Here is a 15140-nt window from a genome sequence, read left to right on the forward strand (position 1 = left end):
AATTAATGTAAAATCTGAAAACAAGAAAGCATGGCTTGCTAAGGCACTCAAATTAAATAAAGACAAAGCATAGTTAATAGATGTAAGTTGAATTAGAGCAATGTACAAACAGTCACAAAGGTACCAGTAGTACTGCCTTGATAAAGACAATTTTTGGAAAATCGGAATTTAATTGGATTCAATTTATCAAAATTGTATTCTTTGGATATATTTAAACATCGGATCATACCCAATTAGCATTTATCACACAATGCAAAAATAATAAAGCAAAATTAATAAAAACGGAGAAAGACACAAAAACATGAAACATCATTGTAAACATCCGCACAATTCTGATAAAAAATTTCAAACCCAGTGAATTTGTGCATTAGCGAGTATGCGAATAAAACAATTATATGAATATGGCATTATTACATATTATTTAATATATGTACCACTTAGGTTTGCAAAAATAGGGAACTGAACTATTATAATCTAATTGTGTTAGAACTTGGTGAAAAAAAAGCTAAATCATGGTGGTTAGAAATTGGCTGAACTATGTCAAAAAAGGATGTTAAGAACTTCATAAACAAATAACGAATAATTTACCGTATATCAGAAGATTCTAATTTGGAAAATAATAATGATGTTATAATTAGAATAGTTATCTATTTTTTACAAATTCCGCAGAAAAAAGTTCATTTATTCAAAAAACGAGGTGATCACTGATCACAATAAGACGTGTCTTTAATCCATGATGAGCGTGCCGTATACTATAACGTTGCATTATTAGGATCTCCTTCTGAATAAAATATGCTGTAATAAGTAATAACTTATTTTGCTTAGACTAAATGACTAAAAAAGAGAGCACACTAAACTGTGCAGATATGCTGATGCAAAGAAAACTTTCTTTTTCAAATAAGAATGACAAGATGGCTTTTTCAGAGCCTCATTTGGGGAAAAATTCAGAATAAAGGCTTCATGAAAACAAAAATTTTACTAAAACTATTTTCCAGTCAAAGATTTTTCTACATTGCAAGTTTTGTAGTCATGGAACTACCAAAATTGAATTTAAATAACTTGAGATTAAGCAGTACGAAACTGTTACATTTACATGTGCAATGTGAATATGCATAAGTGCAAAATACAGTTGCCATAATCATCATATGAGTACTATCTAAACCAGAAGATAAAGACAACAGGATAGGCCCCAGTTTTAGCTATCCCAAAACAAATTGGTCGTTATTTACTGAAAATTAGTCAATTAATTATAAAGAAAAGCAATTACGGTATCTATTAATAAGAATGATTTAAATATGCTACGCCATTTTAATATACCACCAAAGAGTGGGATTCGGGTAAAATTAGTTGATCTACGTATATTCATGAACTGGCAATGGTTGCTCTGGCTGTATCTGTGTTAGCCCTAGTCGCATTATCAAATTATATTATGGCTTTGAAGAATGTAATGTAACAAAAAAGTAATAGACATTAAAAAAGAACATTAGTTCTTTTGGCAAAAAATCACACAAAAGGTTGAATCAATAGCACAAAAAATTTCGAACTATAAATATTTTGAATTTTTAGGAGGATGATTAGTCAAATTGTTGAAAAATTATTAAATTTCAAGCAAATCAAGAATAGGGTACGTTTTCCCTAGTTTGGCAAAAATTTGATGTAAAACTTGATTGGGTATATGGAAAAAAATACTTGGAGGATACTATTTAAATTAGGGGAATTTTATCTGTAACAAGTTCAACTAACTACCACAGTAACATGTGGAATGAAAAGTTCCCATATTGGAATCGATTTTTTAACTCATTATGTACAGGAATGATTGAGCGTCAATCTTTTATTCATTTCACAATGGGTTAAAAATTTAAAAATTTCGGATTTCAATCTAAATTTGTGACTAAATTATGAAAAAAACAATGTTTTAACTCGACAAATTTTTGTTAGGTAATTATAGTAATGTTGCTGCGCAACAGACAGATTTCAAATCAAAATGCATTTAACTGCAGATCAATATTCTCAAATAGAAAGCTATTGATATGTGTCTCTGATACAAATCTTATTTTTCATAAGGAAATTTGCTCATAACAAGGCCTTGCGCTCTAAAATAAAAGGAGATCATCTCTAAGCGGAATAAAGGCTCATTATAGTGAAGAGTTGTACGTCTGTATATACAGGAGACTTCGAACAAGAATTAGGTTAGCGAAAAAAAGCAATGGCAAAAAAAAACATTGAAACATCAAGTGTGAAATTTTGTGTATCCATCCTAGGTAGGTAGACCTACTATTATAACAAATAGGTAAACAGTTTTGTGTTATGGAGTGATATAGATATTCAAAGCCAAACCTCAAAAAATGTTTCAATATATAGAATAAACAGGAATATACAAAACTTTTTCTATTTAATTTAGAGCTACAATCAGAATTTTTTCTTTTTCAAAAAAATGAGCATATTTAACTTTTTAAATTTTCTATTTTATGGAATACATTTTCCAAATGTGAAATATTATTCCGTTTAAGCAATCCTAATATTTCAGTATATTTATAGAAGACTATCAGTATTTTTATAGGATATTTATAAGAAACTGTACAAAATGGAACAAAAATTAATTCATCAAGTTATTAGTAATTTGAATGGGAACACAATTAAATTGGAACAAACATTTAACTATGGTGGAAAAAGATTGGCAAATTGCAATGCAACAATTAGCATAATGAAATCCTAGAAACATGGAAGGAGACAAAATTTTAAAAAACTCTGAAAACTCACACTGTTGGGAGTTTAAACAAAGACAAAATAATAATAAAACCCCCGAAAATCCACACTGTTGAAAACATTGTGTTATGGATGATTCCCGAGCATCCACTTCTTTATTTAAAAACGCTACAGTGCCTGTCGGCAAGAAGTCAATAGTTATGTCACAATTGAAATTAAAGAAGTCTCTCAAAAACGTTTCGTTTTTCAGTGTTTTTATTTTGTCTCAATCCAAATTGTCAGTTTGAAAATGCAAACCGTTTGCACATGTCAATTCACTAAAACATTCTCAAAAAAAGCATTGAAAATTTTTACAATGTCCGAGTATATGAAGGTAATGATTTTTTATGGAGATAAAGAATCTGGAAAACATTCATTATTAGTTGAGAAGAAAATTGGTCTAATGTGACTAGTTCATGTAACAGTTAACATAGAGTTAGAAGTCATGGAACAGTGAGTGCCACTTCACTCAGTGATGCAATAGTCTGGCCGCGATCCCCGGTATATACTTGCTGTCTATAACTATATCGGCATTCTGAAAAGTAGCTTCATGAAGGGTCATGGCACAATGATAATGGCACTAAGAAGATAATGCAATCATTAGATAAATATATTTCGAAATGTTTAACAAGTTTTGATCTATATGAAACTCTTATGATTATTATGTTAATTTCAGCATCACTGTCTGAAAACAACAATTTGGTATTTGGATGACTGTTTATTGCAGAATAGTTGAGGTAAGTTTGGTGTCATGCATGATTGAATAAAATTTGCTCCAGAGATAAAGTATTTATATTGCTTATTTGTGTTAGTATGAATAGATCGGAAGAGTTTATGAGGAACTTTCCATGGAATCGATAGCAAGGATATCAAACCCATTATCGGTTGTTATATTAATGCATATATTCCTCTATTTTTTTCTTTCTAGGCATAGATTTCAAGGTATCGAATTAACAAAGCAGAAACTACCGTAGCTGTGTAGTTGGTTATTCTGTGAATAGCGTAAATGAAAACCAATTTAAAACCAGTCGAAAGACACATTTTGGTTAATATTGTAAGCAGGGCCGAGGAGTCGTAATGTTTTGTGTAGCTAGAGCCAAACTTACTATACAAGACGGAGATAGACCTACCAGGAATTATAGTGCCCCAACTCTAATTATTTGTTCACAAATATGATTTTCTAATTCATACAAATAATGAAATATACCTTATTCACATTATATTTGTTTTAAATTTAATTTCTGATATTAATCTAAAATTAGTGTCAAAACCTTTTATCATAATTTGTGTCTCGCAGCTGAAGCTGCATTTGGGCTGGTGTTTCACAGTAGCGGTCATACCAAAAAACTTTAAAGCTACGCCCAGAAGAAAAAAATGAAGTTCTGGAGTCGGAGCTGAACTGCTTGGGATTTTGCTATTTCAAACCAGCAGTTTCAGAATAAAAGTTACAAATCAATTTCTAGTGTTCCGTGAGGATTGATATCACAATCATCATCTTCCTCTCCAGCTTGTAGAAAAGGTCGGTTGTCCACGGTGTCAGAGCGATTCGTTGTTTGTCTGTTTGTCGCTTGTTTGAACCATGTGAAAGATGGCAAATAACCTTCACCGGCGCGTTTTCTAGTCAGTATCGCATCTTTACATTTGTATATTAAAACACCTAGAAAACAATAAATAAGATTAAAATGATTGATTTTTCTGGCTGGCCTCGCAGATTACACGAGTCAGGTTCAAATCCCATGCCCCCATCTCACCCAGGGTGTAATAAATTGATTTATCTATGTCGAAAGACAGTCATTTGAAATAAAAGTAGGTAACCTTATACATATTGTGGCTGCTTGTATGGGGGTTTCTCAGAAAAGCAAAAGGTGAATATGTGTTGTTGAAAAATGTATAAAATGAATCAAGAGATCATAAATAAACATTAAGAAGTACGGTAATTTTTAAAAATGTCAAAAATGCCCAATTGTCATGTCTCGGTGAGGGACTTCGGCTGATGGGATTCTCAGCAAGTACACAAGACAAATTATCTTTCAGGCAATATAAATTATGTATATATCCACAGAAGTACAAGTTTAGGTTCCATAGTGTGAGGTAAATTGCTACAAAATTATTTACCTATAAAAATTCCAACTATTAAAAGACTGATGAGAACAATGGAAATGATTGTTCCAGTTTGTTGAAGGACCGGTGTTTTAGTTGGTGGAACATATGGTTGTACCGTTTCTTTCTGGCCTATAAAACACATTTAAATTTAATATTCAACTAAACGAGTGAAGAGTTATGTGTGGGAAATATGTTGAATTTCAGTGGATACTTGCTCGGAGAGAATGACATGAACAAGCTCAAATAAAAATGTTGTCAAATTGTCAAAAATGAAACTAAATTAGGCATATATGAGTTTATCACCTAAAATTGATGGGAATATTCAAACGCTAGAATAAACAATATATTTAATATGTCCTTAGGACATTGCTATGAAGAATTTTTAAACTAAAAGTTAAACCTCAAAAACCAGTTTTAACATACTTTGTGTAGTTGTGGTCGCAGGCGATTGACTTGATTTTTTGATGCCAAGATACAAATTCTTCATTTCCGCATATTTCTTTGCCACCTGAAAAGGAAAATTAAAAATCAGAAAAAAAAACATATTCCAGCAAACAGTATCTTATTTAATATTTTGCAATGAATCATGCATTACGGAATTAATCCACATTATAAATAGAGGAATGATGGCAATGTTTATGGTAAACACATCAAGTGATAATATAAACCTTAATAATCATCACTGAATTAATAGAAGGCAAGATTTGGTATTTTATCTTTTTATTACTTGTCTTCTGGTTGGTTTTATTACTCCCCAAATGTTTATTTCACTCCTGTAATTGTACATTTATGATAATATTTTGGTTGTTGATCACAAGCTAGACTAGATATAAATCTTCATAGATCACAATGAGCAGCACACAAAATACTACACAGCATCGGAACAACATTAAACACACCATCTTCGAGAAATATCAACACATCTATAAATACATCATAGAGTATAACCTAATCATAGAAATTTCACGTTAAGCGGCTTTCTATATTTATATCCTTCCCAGAATTTGTAATTTACGTTACATGAATTCCAAGAAACTGCAATGCATACCATATGTTTGAAACACGGTTTGATTAATTAATTGCTAGGGCATTGGATAGATTGAGTTTCAACAAAGTAAATAACATAAAGAAACCAATTGCATTATTAATTTTGATGAATTATAATGTAAGTAGTATTTGAAAACATTCAAATTTATTATGTATATGATTTCCGATTTCTGATAACGGAATTTATGGCCTAAGTAGGGATGGGCAATATAGAATACCGAATCCGGAGGATTCGAATCCCAAAGTATTCGAATCCAACAGGATCCGATAACAGGATTCGGTTTCCGCCTCTCCGGCGCCATGCGTCGATTTTTGCATTTCGGTTTTCAAATATCAATTGAAGACGAGCGTTTTTCTCGCGTGGAAATCTCTCGTTTAAATAGACTTGCGTCTGCTCAGAAAGAACCGTAAAATCGGTAAACTTCAAACACTGTAATCTCAATCGGCGTATTCTGGACAGGAAGTCGGCGAAGTACATCTCATGGCGAAGACTCGTTTCGCCGTGCGTCAATTTTGTATTTCGGGTTTCAATTCATCAATTAAAGACGAGCGTTCTTTCTCGCGTGGAAATTTCTCTCGTTTAATTAAACTTGCCTAATCGCAAAGAACCCGTAAAATCAGTAAACATCAGACACTGTAATCTCAATCGACGTATTCTGGACAAGAAGTTGTGAAGTACACCTTACGACCAAGACTCTGTATTGCACCATTTTTTGCGTTTTCCTGCTTTGCTATCTAGCTAGGGTTTAATAATAATAATCATTTGTGCCGACTTACTGGCGATATTCCGGTAATCTGATTGCAACAATCTTCAATTAAGCTTCATCTTACATTACTGTAAATGATTATCCGCGACCGGCGAGTTTTCCCCAGAAAATGATGCATGTAAACCAAAAGCCAGGCGTGAAATGTTATGACATTACTCGCGATTAATTTAAATCAAATATTATTTAGGAATAATTTTATTACACCAGTTTCCGAAATACAAAGTTATATCGCAAAACACGACGATCCGTCGCATCCAAATTTCACTCTCAAAAGATTACATATCCTACGGTCCGTTTCTATCGTTCAAGATAGACACACGTTTGATCGAGTGTCTGTAGTAATTTTATTCGCCGATAAATTTAAAAAAAGATGCCACATCTGGCGAAAATAGTTACGTATTGAGTTTGAGTAGGGCCAAGTCTGGGTAGATAATAATACGTAACGATATAAATAGAAAATGAATTCTTCTTTAGATGATATTAACTAATAACTAACTACGAAATTGCGTTTACAGGAACCTTGTTTTTTGCACGTCTTGATCGCACAGAATAAAAAGTTGATTTTAATTAATAGCGGTTAAATTTAATATTTTACAGCGGTCGCATAGGTTGCAGTGGCCACACGCTGGTCCTGCATCTAATTAATTCTCAGCGGGTGTGTTCTAGTACACTTGACACTAACATTATTAATGATTTAATGCCGTTTCATATCCATTTTTGTATTTAACCTCTTACCATTAAAGTGTTTGAAGTGTGACTTGATTTAGCATATCAGTATTTAGATATTACATACATTTGGAACAATTGAAAGCAAAAATATTGTAATATTCTTAGATGTTATTGTCCTGGGAGATGCCTGTTTAGTATCAAATCCAATGTTAATTAAGGACATTTCCAAATAAATAATACATTTATAGAAATACATTTATAATTTTTTGACATCTAAATCCAGCAATCAGGAAAATTCTCACTATTTGAATAGGTATGAAAATAGAATAGGATTCGGTATTCTGGATTCGATTTAACTATTCTAGAATATTCTAGAATAGTAAATTATTCTACATTGCCCATCCCTAGGCCTAAGTTTATAAAATTGTGTTTTTGGAGCATTTTTATTTGATGCCTATTCGTTCCGAATTATAAGGCCATTGATATCTAAACATATGCAAATGATTAACACAAAACATGCCCAATTTGACACTAAACTTGATTGAGAAAATTTAAAAAAAAAAGTTTTTGGAGGGCGACTAATATTTATTCCAGTGACAAAGCAAATTTCATTTTTCTTTCATCAACCATATAAATTTCACATATTCACAAATCCAAATAAATACCTTGGCATTAGGATTGCTTGTTCTGTTAAATTCAAGTTTCATGCACGGCACAGTGCTGTTTTGAATAACAATGAAATCATCAGGATAAATAGTCTGACAGAAATTTGTTGAATTATGAAACCATTTCTTGAAACTCTGACATGTGTTATTTACAGGACAATGATTGGCTAAAAAAAATAACGTTCACATGAATTATACAATATCTCTAACAAAAAAAGCATTTCTCGAGCATTGAAAATAACTTTCCGTTAACTGAAAGGTTGCTACTTTAAACTTTCTCACTCAATTGGATTGGCACTTAATTTTAGTGATATCGGTTTCAAGTACGTTTGGCCTTTTACATTTATCACGATGAATCAAAAATGACATTATTTTTAACAATGGCTCCTAAATGGCCTTCACTATGAACAAGGCTCTAAAGTAGAAACCATTACTACGAAGCCACTTCATTTCGAAGGACAGTGAACTTTCCAATTCGCCATTGCCTGCCTAATTTACTACATCCTGGGGTGGGCATGTCATATATGGATGTTACTATCTATATATGTATATAGAAAATTTATATTATAGATAAAATTGAATTATAGATTTTCCTTTCCTGATAAAATAAATATAATTCTGATAGGTAACATAAACTTACTATTATTATGCCAAACAAAACCAGTTGCAAAGCTGTCGACGCATGTCAAGTCATCTTTACAATCATCCCACCAAGCATCACAATCACTTTTACATAAAGGAACATGGAAAAATCTTTCATTACGAATTGAAGATCTCACCTAAACATAAGTGTCAAGATAAATACAGTCAAACGACTTGATACTCCAACGATTTGGTAGTCGACCAAGATATTCTAGTCATAAATTCTGCAGTACTCGAAGGGAAATTCAGTGCCCAAATACCAGAGCACACCTCCGAGTGAGATAACGTCATCCGAACCAGGCATCTCCGCTGCCTCTTGACCATTCAACAAGAATACGGCAATCTTCACGACTAACGCAAAAGCGGAACCATCACAGTTACAATTAGCAATCACAAGTACATAGACTAACACTGTTAGGATGTGGCAACGTACAATAATAAATTTTACCGATTTAATCCAAGGGCCAACATTCGGCGTACATTCATAAAAACAATGGCTGATATAAAATCTCCGAAGGCACTTTTGTGACATTTCTCCACAGTGACTCAGATTCAAGTTATAAAGAAATGAAAACATTTTTTGAGAATGATATGCAGTCTCATTTGAACAACATGCATTTGCTTCCCAAGGTTGACACTGCAAGAAAAAATATGAATATACAAATTGAGAAAAACTTATATTTCTATTATGCCTGGTTAATAAAGAGTATAGAATAAAAGTTATCCAGATTCAGATTTTTTAAACTGTTCAAAAAAACAACTCTGACTCTAGATTCCGAAGAATTCAAAATACTTCACCAGTTCCCGACTTCCCCAGAGAGTTTGGAAATTAGCGGTCTAGTGTAGCTTCGTACCCCAAGTACTTCTAGTGGGCGCAACATAACAATTTTTGCGAATGTCAATCCTAACCCTCACTAGACTGCGTCATCCAAAAACTATGTCCCTACAACGTCACAGTGACAAAATAAGGCCCTTCGAATTATATGAACTGTCATCCAAGACGTGTAGACGATCACCCGAAATCGAGCAAGCTATTTCTCTCACTTTTTTGTTGCAACGATCCCGATATGAGAGAGATCGCTGCCGTTAGTAAGTCCAGTACAGCACACTATCCAAATTCCAAGAATTTCCCTCCATTTGGCTCAATAAAACAAACACTCTATGTGTCTCACAAATGAGGGGCGTCTGGGACCACGTCAGATGCTTCATATCGCGCGATGCTTGTCTCAATAATAATCTAAATTAATCGCGGCTGTCACGAGACCAAAATTGCCGTTTTTTGCTAAGAACTCTCGAATGCCATGGTAAAAAAATTTTCACTTCCGTAAATCGGATTATTTTTTTCCAAGGAATTCAATGATGACGTTATTAGATTGCGCTTTTCTGTAGTATTTTGCGCAACTCCATTATACTGTATTATTACCGATATTGAGGGACAACAGTGTCCAGACGTCTCCCAAAAGGAGAGGTGTCTGATCATCTGTAAAATGGGTTTCTCTGAAACGGGACAATGTCACCCGATCTGTATAGTGTGTCGTACTGAAGTTCTTTATCATCAGCGCAGATGCCATTTTGACCGATCGTATGTCTACTTTGACAAGCTCTAATGACATGATTATGACGCCATAGTGGCGTAATTTTTGGATGGCGTAGTCAGGTGCGGGTTGAAATTGACATGTGCAAAAACTGATATGCAACGCCCACTAGAAGTACTTGAGGTACGAAACTACACAAAACCCGAAATTAGAACCCTGGCCGTAACTTCAATATCAATGAAACCATGCCAAACCCCTCATATTTAAATTGTTAACCACTCGGTTATCGTATCCACTGCCGAGATCCCTACCAAAATTAAATTATAGAACTACACAACAAAAGTAGGAACTAGATACCGCAATATTAGCTTATAACATACCAATCCATATAATTTCTCTGAAGTTGGTTCGTGCAAATGATGTTTACCATCCATACAAACATTTAACACATGTTGGTCAGATTTCAGTCTTGCTATACCGTTAAACAACAAAAATGGCATTGTGATAATCATAAAAAATAATAATTTAGATTTTTTTTGTGCGTATAGAAAAAGAAACTAAAGCAGAGGCTGATGTGTTTTGCTGGCAATATTTCGAACATTTTTTATAAAATAATGCCTGGTTGTTGAAAAATGATAACAATAATGAACAATGAAAATTGTTCCGCTTGTCCATCATTTGAAAATACACTATACTTATGCATTATACTTGGAAGCATATTTTGCAATTGTATAATGATGTACGGTAATGCCGAGAGTTTAGTTATTTTAGAAATAGTTAAAACTGTAAAAGTGCATGGATAATTTCTAAAATCACTACATTGAGCCCCTCACCTGCATTCCCATTCCATATTAGTCCACAAAACACGCAAATGAGAATCCACCATGTATCCATATTTATTGATCCACAGGAATGAAGCGACGCAACCATTGCTTTGACTTTGCGAGCCAAATCGCTGAATGAAAACAGCGCGCAGCAGACTGCCAGACATAAATAAAAACTTTGTAACACGTGCGTGGTTTATTTATGAATACCGTAGGTATCTTTCGTTTTTGGTCGCTGTATCGATGACTTCACAAATGTATGTACATATTCACGATGAAACATTCTTGCTCTACGTTACCATTATATTTCAAAGATGTTTAAGTCGTTCATGCCATCTTAGTCGTTATATAATGGCCATGATACCATGTAATCTTATGTTACATTTTTGTATTGTTATTATTATTATAGATCTGTTAGTTCGGCGTAGTTTTATAAAATGAGGGGGCCCTGCAGCATTGTTTGAGTTAGGCAATAAAAATGCCGAATCTATGATGGTAAGTCATATTAAAGTCATGTATTTTTACAATATGATCATATATGTTGAACAAAACATCGTGAATACTAAACTAAAATGAAAAATTAAAAAGGGCATATCGCTTTATTCGCCCAATGATCTATTGCAGGAATAAGCACAGTCAATTTAAGCAACGCATCCAAGTGAACGGTTTGCATTCGGGCCGGGGATGTACAGAATCACAAAAAATAATGTAATGGGGAAATGGCGCAATTTAAAACCCGAAGTCCTATTATACTTTTTATAGCTCCATATGAATTACGATGAGCGGATGTTTTCAAACCCGTAGATCTAGCAAACGGTGTGTGTCAACATCATTTTTGCCATGGATCATAGTGTTGAGCACTGACAGGATTCTGGACTTAAAACACCGAAATCCGGCTGAATTTTCTACAGACTGGCAAACAGGACCTCAACAATATAGACGAAGACGTATATTTGAAATTAACAAAAAAAAATCGCTCGCATCGCCACAGAATGATAGACATTTGTCGAAAGCCGTCGAGTCAGACCTCATGTATCGAAATATACAGACGTTTATAGATAAAAAAAGTGCTTTCGGTATATAGCTGGGAGTAGGGTTGCCAACCGCAGAGGCGTAGCTTAGGGGGCGGGGGGGCAATGGGGTACATATGCCCCCGGGCGCCAAAATGGGGTTTGCAAAAATTTCACAACAAGGGTAAAAAAACGGTCACAGGCAAGATTGCACCGGCGGCAGACATCTAGTTCTAGTACATGGCCAACTGCACGCTTGGTCAGACCACTTACGTCGACCGCCGACGTCATCAGGCACATAGCTCGCGCACGGTCAGATTTCCATCGTAATTACATGGCCAAAAAAGCTGACCTGGAAACAAAGCAAAAATTGATTTGATAACGTTAGGTAACAAAATGCACGGGGTTAATTACGTGGTTCTGTATCGATAAGTTCTTGCCTGCGCACTCCGATGTAAGTTGATATTAGTTCTGTGCTGGAGACGAAAGGCAACGGAATTTGGTTGAATGATGTTAAACAGCGAAGTGCTGGTAATGCACGTTTTGAGTAAGGGATTGTTCAGTTCCCGTCTGGCAACGGCATTCGTAAAAAGTGTGGTTTACTAAGCCCTGGGCCTAATATTTATAATGACCACATATTGCAACAGCATCGCAACAACTCAGTTTGATGCATCGGTATCAACCAGAAACTGATCATTTTCTGCGCCATTAAAGCATTTGCCAATCAGCAAGATTCAAAAAGTGACGTAACAATGCTCCCTTTTCGCATCCGCTCAGACACTTTTCTCACTCAGACAGATTTTCAAGCGTGGTCGTAAACATTACCTCGTTTTTGCGTTTTTGAACTCTATTCGTTAGTTTTCTGTTGTGTTTCGGAAACTTGAGTATAAATCAGATAATTCAATGATCACTCTGTCTTCCTAGGAGTTTTAACTCAATTGCAGTAGTGAAAAATTAGTGTAGAGATAGCTATGATAGACTAGGCTAAAATTCTTTACCGGTACTTTTAAAAATCAGATTGTTGTATGCGATGAATCATAATGATGGTTTGAAACACATATCCCATTTACAGGCGCCAACTCGCAAAAGCACTCTTAAAATAGCCCCGAAAATTTTGCAATGGTAAAGCATAGGAAGGATTTTTCGGGGGTCAAAGGTCGGGGAAAGGTCCATTCTAAACTGAGACAACCCATCACAAGAAGCATCTGCGAATCGAATAATGAATGGACGTTGGAGGGCGGCAACGATTTTCGTGAAAGGGGTTTCACTCAGGGTGTACCATCGCTATCATAGGTTACGGCACAGGCAAGCTCAAACTGTCAGAGGGGGAAATCTCTTCAGGGTTAGCTTAGCGTATGGTAGGTGGTACTTTAACTTTATCAATTTCCAACTAAGTAGGTATGTACCGGTATCATACCAAAATGGGTACCTACTCGTAGGCTATGTCTGTATGTCGCTCCACAGTTCCGCGAGACGGTCATTGTTTAAAAATAAATAAAATTTGGACTAAATTTTCACATCACATTCTTCGACGTTTACTTTGGCATACCGTAGTTACAAAACTGGAAAATGTGAATTTTTTATTGATTTCATATATCAATATATAGCTTCTTCTGATAGTCTATTTGTGTTCTTACTTATCTCAATACCTACTTCAGTCTGTCAGTAGTTCAGTATCAATCCCCTAATCCAGCGGTTTCCAAACTATGGGTCGCGACCCACTGGTGGGTCGCAAAAGGAATCTTAGTGGGTCGTGAGAAGATGTAGAAAGCTTTGGTTAGTTATACTGGTAATTTGGATCGGGGGCGACTCGAATACGTAAATCTTCAAAAAAACAAAAAAATTACATTGAATTTAAATTCTAATCTGTGAAGGTTTCCTTTTTTACAATCTCCTTAAAGGAACAAAACTTTGCTACTTAAAGAATGACCATGTGGCTTTTTTTACGCATAGCAGTTTTGTACACTGTACAGCACTTCTTACCGTGTTTCCCCGAAATTTTGACAGAATTTAGATTTATTTTCTTTTGAAGAATAACGCTATGGTTTTTTTTTGATGAGGTCTTCTGCGTTCATTTATCAAAAATAAAATTACATTGTAGAAAATCACAAGATTTTTACTAAACATTATATAAAAACCAACATCCATTGTTTTTATTTGTATTTCCTATACAAAAAATCAAGTGACAAATATCATGATTGTGATAGCACACAATCTTGAATTGTGGTGTGATCCTCACCTTACCTCTAGCCAATGAACCTTTCCTCTCCCACACATTTTAAAATTTATTTTAAGGGTAGGGTTTAATTATAAAATCATTTTGAAAATTATTATTATTATTATCAAATTATTATCTTATTTTCAGGCCAGGTCTTATTTTCGAAGAAACACGGTAGTTTTGCGATGATTAGCCACTGCTGTGTTATGTCATAAAAAAAAATAAATAAATTAAAGTTAAGTGGGTTGCCATTAGCTGTGGTAATGAATAGTGGGTCCCGACTCTAAAAAGTTTGGGAACCACTGCCCTAATCTAATTATATTTTACTTAAACTGTTACCAGTAGTATTTAATAATTGGTGTAAACTGGACTACAATTTGGCAATATTTTGGCATGTCTTTGGTGAATGAAAAGGTTTATCTCACCTCTTCATGCACTCAACTTTGGCTACTTTAACAACTTTGGTTGGGCTATTTGGCATTTGACATTTGAATTATAATCAGCTTGGCGAAATCATTTTTTTTGTCCTTTTATTAAATACAGTTCACTCTTGTTTGGGAGTTTTTATAAAATTATTAAAATGGTGTGGTAAACAATTCTTATTATTTTTTACATTTCATCTTTTATTCTAATTTCTTTTTTACGTGTTTATTTTTTGGTTACCATATAATTTATCTAAAGCTTCTCTCTTTTTTCTAGTTTTATCAATGCCCTATGGTTGTGTGTGTGTGTTTTTTGCGAGTGTGAATGATTTGATTCAATAGTTCTAGGTGAGTGAACACATACCACTTCTTTTTGGCAATACCTTCCTTCTTATATTCTGTTCGTTTTAAACCTTGTCCAAGGTTTTGTTTACTCTCCTGATTTCATAATAAATTTTTATTAATTTGTTTTTATCAACCATTTTATCGTCTT

General features: G+C 34.2%; 1 protein-coding gene across 1 annotated transcript; it reads right to left on the reverse strand.

The window, feature by feature from the left end:
• Nucleotides 1-13: 13 nt before the first annotated feature.
• On the reverse strand, nucleotides 14-11372 carry LOC120340543 (folate receptor gamma-like). Its single transcript, XM_039408827.2, has 8 exons — nucleotides 11007-11372; nucleotides 10554-10645; nucleotides 9087-9275; nucleotides 8637-8775; nucleotides 7997-8163; nucleotides 5272-5356; nucleotides 4861-4977; nucleotides 14-4402 (listed from the first exon to the last, which is right to left on the reverse strand). Exons 1-8 carry the CDS (start codon nucleotides 11101-11103, stop codon nucleotides 4191-4193), a joined length of 1098 nt encoding a protein of 365 aa, XP_039264761.2. The 5' UTR covers nucleotides 11104-11372; the 3' UTR covers nucleotides 14-4190.
• Nucleotides 11373-15140: the final 3768 nt, after the last annotated feature.

This window comes from Styela clava, chromosome 14 (genome assembly GCF_964204865.1).
Source record: "Styela clava chromosome 14, kaStyClav1.hap1.2, whole genome shotgun sequence".
NCBI classification, from domain to species: Eukaryota; Metazoa; Chordata; class Ascidiacea; order Stolidobranchia; family Styelidae; genus Styela; species Styela clava.

Excerpts from the sequence above, each read along its gene's own strand:
- LOC120340543 (XM_039408827.2), bottom strand. The coding sequence starts at position 11,103 with ATGGTTGCGTCGCTTCATTCCTGTGGATCAATAAATATGGATACATGG. Across the intron at positions 8,776-9,086 it reads TTGGCCCTTGGATTAAATCG|GTGAGATCTTCAATTCGTAA; the intron begins GTAAAATTTATT and ends ACTTATGTTTAG. Across the intron at positions 4,978-5,271 it reads TGCGACCACAACTACACAAA|GCCAGAAAGAAACGGTACAA; the intron begins GTATGTTAAAAC and ends TGTGTTTTATAG.